We start from the raw sequence: 18218 nt of genomic DNA, 5'->3' as shown, positions 1-18218 counted from the left end.
GCTGCCGCTTGACCATGGCGTCCTTGCTTATAAATGAGGGAGTTGGGCTAAATCACTGATTTTGAAACTGGGGGATTCCATGAATTCCCCTCGAGGCTGGCAGTAGAGATATTGTCAGGCAGGACCCTGGCCCTTCATTCCATCTGTGCTTTAAGCTGAGCAGCTGTATTTATGACTTATGTAGATTTGGGGTCCAAGTACACTTGGAAAAATTGATTCATAGGTTTTTGTGTAAGATGTAAAATTGTTAGACCAGATCATCTTGAACTCTGGTTTTCTTCTATGAGTTGTTGTATGTTATATACATTGTAAAACAGTCCTTTGCCAGATAGGATGGTGGATTAAGCAAATATGCCATGTTGTTTCAAATTACCTCAGGAAGCACGTAAACACAAAAAGAATTACTCATCCTTACTAAGCAGTGTCCAAAGCACTGCTGAATTATTTCTGAGAAATGATATGCCACACCTCTGGACAGTTCCCCTTTGACTTTATGCATGTCAGGTGCAATTTAATGCTCATTCTGGGAAGAGTAACAAGGGAACCAGTGGTCCCTTAAACTAATACATGTTTGAAAGCTACAGACTATACCAATAACTCGTTTTCCATTTTCCTTATGTATGTTAAGATTTTGCATTCTGAGGGGATTGATTTGGGAGTGCCAGTATCTTGACTTTCTCTCTTGCCTCCACAGAAGGAAGAATCTTGCTCAGAAATGAGGTGAATTAATGCTTGGGCACTCAAGAACCCTAGAGAGCTACGTGAGGTGTTTACAGGCTGCCCTGACCATCTTGCCACGCGAGTCTCTGTCAGTGAGGCCTGACAGGATGAGTGTGCTGTGGGGGGACGGTGTCCTGCTCTGGAGGCACGGTGACTGCTGACCTGCCGGGAGCAGGCCGGGGACGGTGTGCTGTCTGCCAGGACAATGAAGGAAGTGGTTTATTGGTCACCCAAGAAGGTGACAGACTGGCTGCTGGAGAATGCTATGCCAGAATACTGTGAACCTCTGGAACATTTCACAGGCCGGGACTTGATAAGCCTAACCCAAGAGGATTTCGCAAAACCCCCCTTGTGCCGCGTCTCCTCTGACAATGGGCAGCGGCTCTTGGACATGATAGAGACCCTGAAAATGGAACACCACATGGAAGCACACAAGAACGGCCATGCCAACGGGCACCTCAGCACTGGCACACACCTCCCCACCCCCGACAGCAGCTTCAGCATCAAGGTCACACCCAATGGGATGCCAAATGGGTACAGGAAGGAGATGATAAAGATCCCCATGCCAGAGCCTGAGCGCTCCCAATACCCCATGGAGTGGGGCAAAACTTTTCTGGCCTTTCTTTATGCACTTTCCTGCTTTGTTCTCACCACAGTGATGATCTCGGTCGTCCATGAACGAGTACCTCCTAAGGAGGTGCAGCCTCCACTACCGGACACATTTTTTGACCATTTTAACCGGGTGCAGTGGGCCTTTTCTATTTGTGAAATTAACGGCATGATCCTTGTAGGACTCTGGTTAATTCAGTGGCTGCTCTTAAAATACAAGTAAGTAAAGCAAAAGCTCTCAGTACTTCCAATGATCGGGGGTGGCTGGCACTGCAGATGTCTAATATTAGTTATTTGGAAATGCAATCTATCAAGCAGTAGGAAACAGCACATATTATTTCCTTTTCCTTTGTCTTTTTCTTTTTTTTTAAACCACATAACCCTGTTGAACCAACTAAAGCTCTGGCAGCTGTAAGAAAATGGCTGTTTGTATTGCCTGTTTTGTACAACATTCATACAGAATGATGCATAAGATTGTTAGAGATGATGTTCCTCTGTTATCACTGCACAGGAAAGAAAGCCCTCCTGTACCTTTAGAGAGTACAGGCTATTGAACCACAGATGAACTACCCAGTCTTCGTGTTATTAACCCATTAGTAAATTGTTGACAGTTGGCCTGTACACTATAAATGGCTGTGCATCTTTTCCCACAGAATCAGACATCTGGAAGCTGAGAACAGCTTAGAACTCAGAACAGCTATTTCAGAGTGGCTTGGGCTGTTGGGAAAGTGATACCCTCAGGGAATAACTTTGCTTAGGTAGGTAGAATGTGGATGAATCGGTGTAACTTTCCACCTTCTAGAACGTGTAGCACTTAATTTGTGGCTATTCCATTCAAGTTTCTTGGGACTTCAAATAGGCGCCTCCTTTTAGTTTCAGGTGGAACCATTCACTGTGGCTTTCCTGTTCTGAACTCAGTCCCTCAGGCAAACTGTTCACTGGGCTTGCCAATGGCAAACACCCGCAATGCCCTTTTCATTGGTGTCTGATTTTCTCATATTGGGACATCTTTATGGCTTCCATGCACGGGAGTTGGAAATTGGTTTGTTAAGAAACTGAGCATCTGTCTAGTGGACTGTTTCATATTCGGTAGTATGGTTAGAATATTAAGGACATAATCATCTTAAGTCAAGGACACAGAATGCAGACTGAGAGTTTAGGCTGAATTTCACCTAACAAATGATGAGTTTCTTCCTGGTATGTTTCATAGAGACTGTGTCTTTTCACCTTATAAATTATGTCTCTGCAAATGGAAATGAAAGCAGTTCCTGACTCTTTTCCTGGAAAAGACTATCTTAATAATAAATAATAATATACTATCTTTTATAAAGGAAGTTGTTTAAGTAGCGGATGTTTGTTTTGGGGCTGGTTTAGCAATCCTACAATTTTAACTGACTTTGAAATAAAAGTGGTGGTATGGCCTGCAGTTGATTTGGTAGAAGACATTTTGGATTACTTTAGTTTTAAGAGGCCAAATAACTAGGAATAGGTTTTAGAAATATGAAATGCTCATAATTTGTTAATTGCATTCTTTCAGCTGCCAATCTTCAGATCTGCTTTTCACTTTTAAATCTTTTTTCCTAAAAGGCCATTAGAAAAAAACGCCAGTACGTATTTCTTTACAAAGACAGGGTTAGTGCAATTTATGTTTCCTGGATTTTTCCTGATTTTTGGGGTTTTTTTGCATGAGTTTGTTTTCTGGTTTTCATCAAAATTCCTACATGGAAGCAAATAATTTACTATCCAAGAATGTAACATTGTATAAGTCATACCATACGTGAGTCCAAATCTTTCACAGAACTGCAACTTTTAAGTGATTTTATTCTTGTTCTAAGAAGTGTCCTAACCATAGAACTAATTCTATATATTGCCATCTATATTTCTCTCAGCACGGACTTGTCCTCTACTCTGTTTCTTTTAGCTTTGTAATTTAGTGTTTTACTGGAATTTCTTACCAATACTGTGGTCATTTGTACATTTAAATTGTTCAACAGTGTAAATCAGTTGATTCACACCTTGGGCAAAATTAACCCGGTCCTGGGATGCAGGCAGCCTGGGCTCCAGCCTCAGTTGTGCCCTGACATGCTGAGTGGTGTGAGTGAATATACGTCTCAGGAGTCTTGTTTTTCTCGCGGATAAATAAGGCCCTCACAGTCTAGATGATTTCCGTTGTTCTATACAACTATGCTTTTTTTTTACTCTGACATTATTGAATGGGCCAATTGTATTTGGATATTATTAGCATTATTAGCTGCAGAATATTTTTTGTCCAGAAAACATCCAACTAAGGATTCTTTTAAGTCCTCTCTCTGGTTTTCACATTGGCAGGATAGGGCCATGGGAAGTGGAAGCCGACTTCTGTCATGATACTCCTAAGCATCTCCACCCCTGTCCTTCGACCGGGGCATATCTCTGCTTTCCCATCTCCCTCCCTGACACCTCTCCTCAGTCTATGTGGCACACCAGACATGACACACCATGCAGTGGGGATTGTGAAGTATCTGCCTTCCCCCGGCCCTCAGGAAGCAGGTTGGGATGTGGAGTCAGGAGACCCCTCACTTCTAGGCGTTTGGCTCCTGAGGCAGAGCAGCTCTGTGCTTTCAGCTTATCGGAGAAGTGGGTCCTTCTGGTTATGCAGTGTCTGTTCCACAGAGTTAACCTCTTGTTCTTTTTGTGCTTGACTCTTCTGAGTCTTGACCCTTCTCCCCAGCCTTCACCAAGAGGTTTGCCACTTAGGGACACATTTTATACAACTCTTGGGTATAATTAATCCTGTATGGCCAGCAATTCCTGAAGAGGCATTTTACTTTGACTTTAAGAGTCTTGGAGCCCTTAAAAAATTAACCTATTCTTTCTTGCTTCTGTATTCACTTTTTAGAGAAGACTCAGGCTGAAATTGTAGAGGATGATTTATTAATTGAGAAATGAGATCACTAGAATTTAGTAAATCTCCCAACAACAAGTCCTTCAGACAGATGTTTGGGGTGCTAGAAAACCTTGATGCTGAATCGGTGACAGTGTGACATATGGTTCTATCCTTACTGTGTATACTATTGTCCTTTACTGTTAAACCTAAGTTTTGTTTTTTGTACTTATATATTTTTTTGCATCCTTTCATTCTTAACATCTCCCCCTCATGTTTGTATGTATAAATATTCATATATACATATATCCCCATGGGATTTCCATGACATTGCAAACTGGAAAACGACAATAATGCCTGTCCTTGAGAACTTTTTGATTTTTAAAATTGTAAATAATGTTGTCTCCCTATTTAGAATTGGATTTCAAGCCACTGACTAGGAAAAATTCCTTGGAAATCTGCATTTGTTCAGACTTCACTGCAAAACAGGTATCCCTTGTGTTAAGAAAGCATGATAAAGAATATGTTAAACTTAGAGAATTGGTAAGGACTTGATGCATGGCTAAGTCCTAGCTAACACGGTGGCACCCCTGTGTGATACGTGTGGCTCTACTCTATGAGGACATGGTAAACATCTGACAAAGGAGCAGGACTATAGATTTTCCAAGTCACAGGGGTTTTTCTAGCTACCAGAGAAATCATTATGACTTAGTGTGGTGATCAGAGGTACCTCAAACCCAGTTTGTCTAAAATCAGATTTATCTTCTTCTTCCAACTTCTTCCTCTTACCTGTACAGTGGCATTTTCTAGGAACTTAGAACTCCAGGTTCTTTTTATATAGTCACTAAGTTCTGTCAATTCTAATTTCAGATTCATTACCTCTTTCCATTCCTACTTAGTGAGGTACAGTGGGTGTTTTGATGAATGTCCATCCTTAGCATGAAGCTCAAAGTCCTTCATAATTTGGCCCCCATCTGTCCTAGCTCACCTCCAACTACACTGCTGCCCCATTTCCCTCAAACACCTCAAGCTCCTGTTTCATTCCACTCTTCATTGTGGATATGTCTCTTCCCTGCTCAATTTTAAGTTATTTAAGGGAACCAAATAGATCCTATTTATCATTCATCTTTATAGCCCACCTCCTGGTACAGAGCCTGTCACATAGAAAATGCCCATTTAAAATTCATTCATTCATCCATTCATTCAACTTATATTCACTGAGCCACCTACTACATGCCAGGCACTGTTGTAGACCCTGGGAGTGCTGCCGTGAGTAGAGTCCCCTGATGCTCTCATGGAGCTTCTGTTTGGGCCAAGGTAGAGCAAGCAGTAAACAAATGAATATGTAACATCAATTAGTGAAGGGAAATGGAGGAAAATAAGCAATATAAAGGCTTAGATAGTATTAGGAATGGTGAAGTGATATGTTAGATAGGGTGATTTAAAAAGACCTCTAGTGAGGTGAAGTTGTATGGGCATCCAAATCAAATGAGGGGGAACACCATGCAGGTGCTGGGGGCAGGAACAGTCCAGACAGGAGACACAAGAAGTTCAGAGTCTCCAAGATTTACTTGAGGAGCAGATAAGGGCCCGTGTGGTGACATAGGAGGTCAGCCAGGCGTGGACAGCAGATCAGGAAGAGCCTTGTGGGCCATGGATAGAGTTAAGATTTTGTTCCAAGCATGGTGTAAGGCATTAGTGGAGAGCGGTATGAACAGATCTGTATTTTAAAGGAATTACTATGGCTGTACTATCGAAAATAAGGAGGCAAGAGTGGACCTGGGGGACCAGTTAGGGTGCCACTGCAGTCATCCACCTGGGAGATGATTGCAACTTAGATTCATTTGGTCAAGGAACAAAGTTTGTGCTGGGGTAGTGAGAAAGGATGAACTCTTTCTAGAAGCCACGGTGTCTATTACATTTAGAGCTCTGTATCTTCTGTAGCAGAGAGCAGGCTTCTTTTGCACTGTCTCATACAAGGTTTTGGTCTCCTTGTGAATCCCTGAATTGTATATGGAATTAAATGAGGAGATAGAATTCAGCAGTTTGGGAGCTGTCACAATTTGCTTGGATTTTATTTCACAGCAAAGTCAAGTCACATGTATATCCTGATATATGTTTTCTACCGTGGCTTCTTTTCAATCAGATATTTGCCTAAAAGGTGTAGTACAAGTCAGTTGGGGGGAGGAGACGGGATGTGTAAGGATGAATTAAATATTGCAGGATGTGTTGTTGGTCCATTGGTAGTGGAAAAATTCGAAGAAGAAAGTAGAGGAGCCATTGGCTATTTGGGATGTGGAGTGGAGTTGAAAGAGCTGAGTGGTTAAGGCATTTTGAACTTGGAGTAGAACATTCCAGCATAAAGAGCTGCGTAGTTAGCGACTGGTGGAATGTCGCCGAGTAGGTCCCTTGAAAATTGATCTCATGCCAAAGGGAAGGAGCTGAAAAAGGGAAACTGTATGGGCAGATCCAGCTGAAGACCTGACATGACATCTCTGTTCAGAACTGTTTATAGGGGCTTTGTTGATCCTGTAAGAATGAGTAGATATCATTCTGCAGGAGGAAACATAGTTTTCTAGTTTGGCCTCTCTGGGCTTACTGAGATGGATTTTTAGATGTTGGCAACCATGTGTATTTTATGTTCAGAGACCACTTTGGAAAAGACTCACTTTGTATTTATCCTTTGATAAATGCCCTGGCTTTAGGGGTGTTATTTGTTAGGAAGTCTCTGCCAACATAAGAAAGTTATCCACACCACTTATTTCTCTTCTGTGAAGAGAAACTCTGAAGGCCATAATCCTTGTGCTAATTGGCAACTGCTGCCATCATACGCTAATGTGATTTTTCTTGGTTTGTGTGTTATTCAACAGACAGGACTTTTCCACTAACATTTATCTTTCATTTTAACCCCATTTTAATCCCATCAGTGTCTCTTTTCACATTAAGTTGATTGGATCAAAGTACTTATCTCTCTTCTCTTCTAATCACCGAAGTGGTTGATGTCCACTGCTAGTGTCAACATTTTTTTCAATTGTTTTTAAGTCTTTGATTGTTGTGATTAAGTGAAATTCCTCCTATCCCTACAGCCACCTACTTAACTGAGCGAGTTACTTAACTACTGTAGTAGTGCTGTTCCCTCAACAACAAAATGGGAGTGATAAAATGGTGTCTAATTCAGCATTGTTGTGCAGATTGAGTGATACTGACTGCACCCTTGGCATCTTCGTGGGTCCCGCGCCTGCCCCATGCCCATCCCCATCTTGCTGAATGGCATCTCTGTTCTTCCCCATTCTCAGGCCAAATGTCTTGGTTTTGTTCTTAATTTTTGCTTCCACTCCACATCTGTGTAGTATGTTAATCCCATCACTTCTTCCCACCTGCACTGCAGCCCTGGGTCTAACACCATCATCTTTTACCTGGGTTGTTCTGGGGGTGTCCTACTGGCCTCTCTGTCTCTATTCTTGCTTCCCCTAAGTCACTCGTCAACTCGGCGGACTGTGGCGCTGTAAGAGTAACTGGCATGTGTCACTCTTCTCCCACCTGATGCAGCTTTAAGGCCAGAGTCCTCAGGATGACCAGAGGCCCTACCAGACTCAGTGCTGTCTCCTCCCAGACCTCATGCCCTTATCCACTCCCCTCCCTGCTCAGCTAACCCCCACACATGCTGGCCTCTGTGGATTTTCTTCTCCCACAGACACCCTCTTGGTTAACTCCCTCGTATACACAGACACCTTCTCTGGATGACTTAACCGGACATTGTAACCTCTTTTCCCTCAGTGACGTCCTCACTTAGTATCACCCTATAGTGCTTATCTAATGTGATCTATATTGTATTTGTCTCATTTGCTGGCTGCCTCCTCTACTAGAAAGAGGTACCACAAGGCAGGCTTTTGTCTGTTCACCACTCTATTCCCAGTGTCCAGAATAATGCCTAATGAATATATATATATATATATATATATATATATATATATGTGTGTGTGTGTGTGTGTGTGTGTGTGTGTGTGTGTGTGTGTGTGTGTGTATACACACGTGTATATATATATTTATAGTGGATAAATCAATAATAACAGCACTAGCATTCTACTGCACTATGCTAGTTACTATGCCTAGAATTCATTAAATGTTCACCAAGAGTGGTGATGTATGCTTATCATGTTTTAGAAACCCTCTGTTAAAATGACGTGTGTTACTTTTAAGAGTGATTCATTAGCCCAAAAGCAAACATTAAATTTTCAGCTCCACTAGATGTGACTGAACAAGCTCCTAAGAACAAGCTCCTTTTTATTTAATTTTTTATGTCTAGCACATTATTTTCCCTTGTATAATCATTAAAAATACTAACTTATTATGGGGTCATGGACAATTAATACATTTTGTAGAGGGCATGGATTTTTTGTGAGTTTCACCACTAATTAAATTCAGGGTGGGCAAGTTTTGATGAAGGAAAGGAATGAGGAAAGATCTAGGTGTACATATATGTATTTGCATTCTATGTCCATATATACACATTTGTGTTTTATTTATACACACACACACACACACACACACACATGACTGTTGTTAAAAGCCTAAAATACCTACAAGAAATGTAACTTCTTTTGTTTTGTATGTATCTATGTAGAAATTTTCTGGAGGGTACTTGACTTTAATTCTTCCTAACAGTCTCAAGTGTATCTAATTGATGTTATCTTTCTACCTTAGAGTAATATGTTTTCTGTACCTTAGGTTACCATCTGTATTTACCCCAGGAAATAATAATTTTTTAAAAAGTGAGTTGAGTAGAGACAATTTTATAATGCTATCTGTTCTTTCAAATACCCTAAACCAGTTTGGACCATTTACTGAGCTTAATAAACTCTTGCATTATATTGCAGATCTTTTACCTTGATCTTAGAAACAAGATAAGCCACTACTATTTTTCTTTTTTAACTTGACAGTTTCATTACTGAGAAGAGCAGCTAATGGACAGTGTAGAGACCTGTGTTTTGCTGTGGCTCTATCATTGATTGTGTGGTCCTGGGCTAGTACCTAAATTCTTCACACCTTAATTTTCCCTTTTGTAAAATGGTATAATAGTATTTGCTAAACAAGAATGTGGTTAAAGTAATTAATGCCAAAGGTGTAAAATCTCTTTGAGCTGGATTTTTAAAAAGGCAAAAAGGCACAGAGCATGTATGTACAGACAAGTTTCTGGGCTGTGCACAGGTGTGTCTCATTCTCCTGGTTCACAAGCTATGCCATCCATTCTGTGTGGGTACCCAGGAAATATCAAATGATTGATGGACTTTCCAGGAGAGCGTGTATTTTTTCATTTGTTTGTTCTACAGCATTTATTCTTCCCCTTTCATTTGTTTTACAAATCTTTCCTTAGAATTTTCTTCCCTAAAGTACTGAATTAAGCTCTGGGTTTTCATGATCCATCATCTGGACAACTCGAGACTTGGAGCATTCTGTGACAGGTAGAAGGCCTGTCCAGGGCAATGAGGAGACAGGGAAGGGAAGGGAGAAAGGCAGCAGACCTCACGGCCCTGAGTCTCCAAGGGTTTGTGGTCCTAGCTGATGAATGCAGCAATCTTAGCAAGTGTTGTAAATTAAAAATATAAGTGCAGAAAGGATGCAGAGTGAAGGATTGGTGAGCATCAGGGCAGGTTTATTTTGGTAGAGAAATGAAAGGATTTAAAGAACAAATGTTTATGGAAAGAAGCAGGTAAGAATTGTCATGGGAGTAAGAAGTGAAACTCTAAAGCACAGAACTGCATGGTATTGCTTGTATTACAGGTACCATGATAAACCTCGCTGGGATTAAAGATGAGAAAGGTACAATGTTGTTTAAGAGCTCCCTCTAATAGAAGGGATGAGATCCTCTGTTGGTAGTGGTGATGTCAGTCTCACTATTAAAAACACCATAAAATAGAAACAGTTTTGAATTGATTTGGAGATGAAGTAGCTCTGTCCATTTGGAGACATCTGGAAAGCTTCATGCAGAGATGGTATTTAGGGTGGATCGATAGGATTACAGTAGACAGGATAATGGCAGAGGGCAGGGAAAGAGATTTGCTGGAAAAATCAAGAAACCATGGTTTTAGGGAACAATGAGTGGCTCCTTTTGCCCAGGGCAGTGGGATCCATGTCTGTAAGAGAAGACAGACAAGGCAGCTTGGGTCATATTCAGGGAAGCTATGAGGGGAGCTTAGATGTCAGCAGGTAGTGGGAAGCAGTTGTCATAATCTATAAAGGGCTAGGAGCAAGGAACTCTAATGAGGAAAACAGATTTCAGAAACTCTTTGGTGTTAGCTTCAACAGAATGGGGGTGGGAGGCGGCTATGAAGAAACCAAAATAAAACAAAGGAGGAGGTAGAGAGCACCAGGGAACTCCTTTAGAGTAGGTGATCTGTGAGAGCCTTGAATGCAGTGTTCCAGGAGCCCAGGCAGAGGGAATGGCTGCCACAAAGGTCCTACCTGAGGCAGAGGGGCTGTGTGTGGTGTGTCCAAAGAGCGGCCACAGCACTGGGCTGAAGCCAGAGTCCAGAGAATGATGGGAGAGCAGGGAGAGGGGAGGTTGGAGACAGGCAGCCCGGGTCATCTAGGGCCTCATGGACTTGGTAAAGGATTTGGATTGTATTCAAAATGTATTTGGCAACAGTGAAAGGTTTTAAAGGACATATTCTATTTAATTTTTAAAAAATGATGCTGGTTGCACTTTTTACAATACCCAAGATATGGAAGCAACCTAAGTGTCCATCAGTAGATGAATGGATAAAGATGTGGTACATGTACACAATGGAATACTATTCAGCCATAAGAAAGAAACAAATCCTACCATTTACAACAATATGGATGGAGCTGGAGGACATAATGCTCAGTGAAATAAGCCAGGCAGAGAAAGTCAAATGCCAAATGATTTCCCTTATTTGTGGAGTATAACAATGAAGCAAAACTGAAGGAACAAAATGGCAGCAGACTCCGAGACTCCGAGAGTGAACTGGTGGTTAACAAAGGGGAGGGGTGTGGGAGGGCAGGTGGGGAGGGAGGGAAAAGGAGACTGAGGGATATTATGTTTAGTGCACATGGTGTGGGGGATCACGGGGAGAACAGTGTTGCACAGAGAAGGCACATAGTGGATCTGTTGCATCTTACACTGATGGACAATGACTGCATTGGGGTATGGGTGGGGACTTGATAATTGGGTAAATGTAGTAACCACATTGTTTTTTCATATGAAACCTTCATAAGAGTGTATATCAATCATACCTTAATAAAAAATTTTAAAAATAAATAAATAATGCAAAAAAATGATGCTAGTTGCTCTGGGTACAGTGGATTTTATGGAGGAATGAGTGGAACTGAGGACCACAGGTAGAAGGTCACTGGAAGTTCAGGCAAAAAGGGATGTTGAGAAGTGGATGCCATTTCAGAATGACTGCTTGAACACTGGGGAGATTGTAAGCAAGTCTAACTGGGAACAGACTGCAAACAGTAATGAGAAATGGGCCCCTTTGGTGCTGAATATATAGAAGGATTTTTTTTCAGTTCTTTAGTAACTCATCAAGTAGTTATCATTAAATTATTATCAAAATGCTTCTTTGTAGCGTTCTGAATCAATATGAAATAGGGCATACAATGTTAACTTAGTGAAAAATTTGAGTTAAGTAGATTCTGAACTGTAACTTAAGTGTGGTAGGATGTTGGCTCATCTATAGGTACCCAACAGTGTAGTCTCAAAATAAAATTGGGGTTTCTTATACAATCTGAAGCAGTTTCTTGAATCTTTTTGTCTTGTGTATGTGTAATATATTTATGTTTCTCTGAACTGCAGTTTCCCCATCTATAAAAGAAGGATCCTAGCCTGCATTACGGGTTGTTCTAAGAACTAAATGGCATAGGGCTTGGTATATAGGAGATACTGGCAAAACCCTAGCTACTTTGAGTAACAGTTGGGGAAATACCTCAGTGGCATATCTCTGATTCATAAGAAAGACATCCTTTTGCTGGTGAGGAAGCTAATTTCCAAGGAAATTAGTTGAGATGGTCCAGGTCACCAAGTGAGCCTCTGTTAAAGTAGAGCTGGCATCTGTCTGAAGATAAGCTCAATGATGCCACGTCCATGTAGCATATACTGAAAACATCTAATCAGGGACCTGAATCATACAGGAGCCTCAGTGATTGCTCCAGAGATGTGGGTGTGCATGACTCTGCTCCAGTTACATGTACTCTCCTCCTTGTTTATTGCTTCTTAGGTTGGGTTGCTTAGTTCTGCTGCTATGTTTCAGGACCTGTTTGTTTCTGAAAGCCAGTAGCTTTCATAAGGAGCTTGCAGAACAGGTCTGAGCACTGAAAAACTTGTATGTCTTCTGGCTATGGATTAGTTGAAAGAGACAGCTTCTGGGGACAAAAGAACTTTGGAATATTGTCATCTTGCTTTCCAAAATACTAATGTCTTTCACACGTTTTCCTTTAGAATTTTTGACCACTGTGCCTAATGTCCAAAACAATATAGTACTGCTATTTTAAGCCTAATATTGGGAGCTTTTAATCCAATCCTGAATACTTTTTCCTTTTAAATTGGGATATTAAAAAGTTGAATAAAGTCACCTGTTCTGGACATAGTATGCTATCCTTGTAAGTCTTAATAATTATCTGTAAAATAGTAACACTTTCATTCAGATTTCCTTAATATCAAACTTCACATTATGTTTTACTTTTCTCCAGGAAAAGTAGCAGTGAGCCTATTCCTCAAACACTGGGAGATAACTCTGACCAAATACAGATGTCTGTGAGGGGATAGTCACTGCAAAGTGTCACCAGAGAGGAAACAGGCTTCTTTTGAACATGAGGACAGAGATGTATCCCAAGTGAGAGGAACACCATTGTGGTTCTGGGAATGAAAACATCTGTCCTGTTCTTGGCATTAGCTCAATATCTCTAGTAATAAATATCTCACTAACATTTCTTTGGTGGCTTTTTGTTGCCTTGTTACTTTCTTAACTAAACTTCTTTTAAAAACATATCTTGAGCTTTTAAACCTTTAATTAGTAAAAATGCTAATGTGTGAAATTCTTTTAAGAAAATAAATACCTCAAGTTCATACAATTCTTTGAAACACTTTTATCTCCTGCTTTTTTTAAGTTAATAGGAGGAAATCCTTGTTTGTTATTATACATTGAAGATATTCTAAGATTAATTTCAAAAAGAGTCAGCAAATGCCAAAGAACAAAAGATTCTTATTAGTGCCCCTTCCACCTTGTCGCCTTGTTGTTAATATTGATGAAATCACATGGATGAAGTCATTTGATTTTTTTCACTTCAAATCAAAGAGTATGTCAGTTATGACTGAATCTTCCATGTTTATTACTTTTAAAATATTTTTTGTAAAAAGATTTGTCTTTCATCATCATCCTTTATCATTTTTTCATGTACTTCATCCTCAGATAACCATGAAATCCTTTCACTGCTGCTCCTGTGTGATAACGGAAATATATCCGTTGTGGGTTTATATCTTTACATACAGGGAAAGAATCAGGCAAAGTGGTTTTAAGATAGCAATCTTCATTAGCACTGACTGATAGCAATCTGTATTTGTTTTCTTCTCTAAAAAGATGAACAGATCTAGATATATGCAACAGTTTTCTGGCTTAGGTTTTTCTTGGATAGTTAAATAAACTGCAAATAATTTGTCTAAGCAGGATGGCTAGAGACTTTAAGAAAGAAGACCATGTTATCTTGCAAGGTAAAATTCATTTGGCATGCTGTGTATTCTTGGTTAGACATTTATAGGATAGGATTCTCTAATATTGTTCCTCTTTATATTGTTTAATTATATTGTGCTTTTTGTTATATGTCAAATTAGAGTTATGTACATTTATACGACAGCTTTATGCTGAATGAATTGTTGTCCTTGGAGGTGGCATGCATAGCTTTACAAAGAGAAAATAAGACAGTCTTTATGGTAAGCAATTCTGACCCAGTTTTTGAAATCTGGTTAAGGAGGCAAAACATCCAGACTCTACCCATACAACCTAAGTAACTTACATGAAGTCTACAGTTGAGTGAAATGTTAGTAGTTGCATAGGTTACGTTTTTTATTAATTTTAACCACACAAGTGATATATCAATTCATTCCTCTTGTTAAAACAAAAAATGCAAATGATACGAATTCTCTTCCAACTACAACACTTCACTAGGAATGTCCATCCTACATAGTAAATAGAGCTACACCGTGCAATTACAGAGTGATGTAATGTTTGTATGCTCAGAGGAAAGCCTGTCCATTGTCTCAAAAATTTGTGTGTGTGTGTGTGTGTGTGTGTGTATTTAACTCAGGTTGCCCCAGGCCTAGGAAAAACTTGAACTCTTTAGAGGAGACTCACAGGACTGATTCTGGCTGTGGTAGAACAGGATAGAAATAGGGAAGGAACATTCTTGCCCAAGGATACACCTAAGTTTGTACAACTTAATCTAATTAAAGCAAACCTCTATGGGACTTGATATCAGCATAAGTTATCAAACTCAGTGTACGTGTTCACATGTAAATATCAAATAATTTCATAATCAACTTGAAATGGAAAAGATTTCTATTTCTAGTTCTTGATTACTTTTTATTCACCCACATAATCTCTGGATTTGATGGCTACCATTGTGCATGCATGGCAGGGGTTATCCATACACAATTTCTAATGTTATTGTCCCTGGTTTACAGATTAGTAGACTGAGATGCAGAGATGTCAATAGCCTATCCCAAGGCCACCTAGTAAGCAGAGAGAGAGATGGGGGTGAGATGCTGTCTTCCAGACAGGCTTGTTTCTCGGCGTTATACCTCCTCAGGAATCAGCTAAGAGTCAGTTTCTGGGATATATGAGTAAAAATATTTAATGTCCTTGACTCATTAAATGTCAGAAAAAGTTTTGAATACTTCTTTTAATGCTATTCTAATTTCTGAACATCTTTCCTTTTCTGACAGAAAAGACACTCTAAATGTTTAACCACAGGTACTTTCAGCTCTGACCACTCAGAATGGGCTTCTCTTGTCCGCCAGTTAAATATCAGCTCAGGTTTCTGACTTAATAAAGCCTAAGTAATAGCACTATAGAAACTTAACATAAAACAAAAAAACTAAAACCACATCGTACTCAAAATCATCATATTAGCTATAGTTACAATACTCAGACTTCAAGCTCTAAAGGAGTTTTTGGGTTTGTTTATTTTGTTGGGTCATTGAAAACTAAGTGAACCTGCAAAATTTCATGACTGAGTGCCCTGTTTTTCCCTTTTTCTAGGTCTATTATTAGCAGAAGATTTTTCTGCATAGTCGGCACGCTGTACCTGTATCGATGTATTACAATGTATGTAACTACACTCCCAGTACCCGGTATGCATTTCAACTGCTCTCCGAAGGTAAACTCTTCCTCACTGTAATTTCCCTTTCTGTGTGTTTCTCATCCTACCCAGGGGTTCTTTGCCTAAGGGCAAAGGTGAAAATTTCTTTGGGATAGAGTCAGGTCCCTCCACCCTCATGTGGGAGTGTTGCTAAGCAATATAGGCTAGGCAGCCCACCCTCCTCAAAATTTCCCAAACCTGCCAGTGCCTCCCAGCTGGGAAAATAATGTAATCTAGTTAGTGTGCTGGAAGCAGCTAAGCTCTGTGTGTGGGTGTAGCTCTTTGGTTTACTGCCAGACTTTTAAAATATCATTCACTCCCTTGACACAGATCCAAAAGCTTTTACATGCTTTTTTCCTTTCTCTCAGATGGAAAGTTTGGTTTCAAGTGGTATTTTTTCCTTCTTTCTATTAATCCCTGCAGTGTTAATCTGTAACAGCAGAGCACAAAACACTATTCCTGTCTCCCTGCACCCTCCACCCACCCAAACAAGATCAGTATTTTCTGGACGTACATTTTGCCATATTGATCTTCTGTAATAGCATAAAAGCCTTTCTTTCAAATAGACTGTATTCCTTCCTCTCTTACGTTCTCTCCCTTCTTATCAGATTCGCATAACAGTCCTTACCCTTAAGCTTTATCTTGGAGTAATTTTGACTAGGGAGATCATTGGGACTTCATGAAATAATTAGCAGAGATTTAGCTTTAAAAATGTTTACCTACATTAAAGCTCTTTAATGCAACAAGAAATAGAAGAGGCTAGTTTCCTTGATTTGGCCGGAAGAAAATATGGAATACTATGATGTCTTTGGAAACATCTCTTTGAATTGCACTTGAGCTGGTGAAATACCCACATACCTTTCCAATTTCAGCCCTTTGGACTTTTGCTCCTTCCCGAAGAGATACTCTCTCTGCTCAGACCTTCAAAGAGGACTGGGAATTTCTCTTTGGATTTTTAAAGTGGTGTCTATCATTTGAAATTCTGGATCCCTTTAGGTTGTTTTGTATGGACCCCATTCCTTCCTAGATTTGTATGTGCTCAAAGAGATGGCTAGTTACTTACTTTACTTTTTCTGTTTCTGCTACAAGAGGGAGCTGTCATAAAGAACAAATGTTCCCAAAGTTCTGTGCATCTCTATCAGCAGTCCTGGCTCCCTGCACCATCTATCTCGCTCTCTCTTCCACATGCCAGAGAAGCCAGTGTCATCACATCTCCTTCAACCTCCAAAGCTCTCAAGGCTTTGCCTGCAGCTCCTGTGTGATAGGAAACATTTATCATCACTGAGGATCCAGTGATGTAGACTCTTGCCAGGAGGATGACTTACTGCAGTGCATTCTCAGTAGGAGGCTCATAGTTTAGGACATCCACCTAAGGTGTAGCTCAATTCCTTAAAAAGTCTGTCTGTGCACTGGGAATTTCTCTACCAATTCAGGTACTTTAGGTAGCCAGTTTAGGAAGATGTGTGATCTGGCCAAGCACACATTGGGGAAGATGGATCCAGTATCAAGGGGCCGTGCTGCATAGCCTTGCTGTCTGCTTTCTTTCTAGCCCTGTTTCCTCTTAGGTCCACACTTGCTAGCAAATCCCAGCTCAGGTCGCATTAGCACTTACAGAATTGGCTGGAGTCATCACCGTGTTTAACCAAGATTCCATGGCTAAAAATAGCTTGTGGGTTTTCTTGATAAAGGCAGAGGTCATGGCAGGAACTGTACCCAAAAAGCAAACCTTAACGTGTCACTCATTTATTGTGTTGCCAGAAATTCCAACTAGGGCCATCATTCTGTGGTGGTCTTCTGGAAATAGGAATCTTTAGAGTATATAGCAGGGGGTGAAACATTAGTACACCTTAGCAAAATGTATTAGTTAAAACACATGAAAACAAATTACTTCTTTTGTAGAACAGGGCTTTTGGAAGAAAGAATTCAGAAAACAATTTTCTTTTCTGAAAATTTTCAAGTGTATCCCAAAGTAGATAGACTTGTAGAAGGAACCAACCCAGATTCAGTAAATATCAAGATTTGCTGTATTTGCTTCATCTTTTTTTTCTTTTTGAAATATTTTAAAACAAACCCCATATAATGTCATTTCATTACTATATATACTTCAATATGCATCTAAAAATTTTGGACATTTTATTGTGTAACTCTAAGGTTGTTGGTACTTTCAACACAATTAACAGTAATTATTTGATATCAGCAGTTACCAGTTCAAGGAATATCTTGTCTGTCTTAAACATGCCTTTTTTTTTCTAACAGTTAGTTTGTAAAAATTAAGATACAAAGTCTTTACATTTATTCTGTCTCTTAAGTCTCTTAATTCTAGAGCAACCCTTTCTCCTTTTTTTTTTTTTAAAGTCCCATCAGTAATTTCTAGAGATCAGATCAGTTGTTCTACATAGCCCACAGTCTGGGTTTATCTGTTTGTTTCTTCATAGCATCAATTAACTCCATCCTTTCTTCTCCATATTTCCTCTAAATAGAAAGTTAGCCCTGGAGACTCCATTCAATTCAGTTTTAACTTGTTTGGCAAAATCACTTTGCAGGTAAAAGAGAATGATTTCTGAAGCTAGACAGAAAATTTGGAAAAAAGCCTTCAAAGTTTAGTGCTACTACTTGGGTGGGTATCAGATCAACCCTAAGAGATTCAGTG

At 39.9% G+C, this 18218-nt stretch overlaps 1 protein-coding gene across 6 annotated transcripts in view; it reads left to right on the top strand.

Annotated features, from left to right (window-relative positions):
• Positions 1-18218, top strand: part of SGMS1 (sphingomyelin synthase 1) — a 337682-nt gene that overhangs the window by 295125 nt on the left and 24339 nt on the right. For all 6 annotated transcript variants that reach the window (XM_073241069.1, XM_073241067.1, XM_073241068.1 and 3 more), the window contains 2 exons: positions 695-1548; positions 15469-15586. In XM_073241069.1, the coding sequence (XP_073097170.1) occupies positions 926-1548; positions 15469-15586 (741 nt within the window). In that variant the 5' untranslated portion in view covers positions 695-925. The remainder of the gene's footprint in view (positions 1-694; positions 1549-15468; positions 15587-18218) is intronic.

Source organism: Manis javanica, chromosome 7 (assembly GCF_040802235.1).
Source record: "Manis javanica isolate MJ-LG chromosome 7, MJ_LKY, whole genome shotgun sequence".
Taxonomy (NCBI): Eukaryota; Metazoa; Chordata; class Mammalia; order Pholidota; family Manidae; genus Manis; species Manis javanica.
This window is presented reverse-complemented; position numbering and strand designations above follow the sequence as displayed.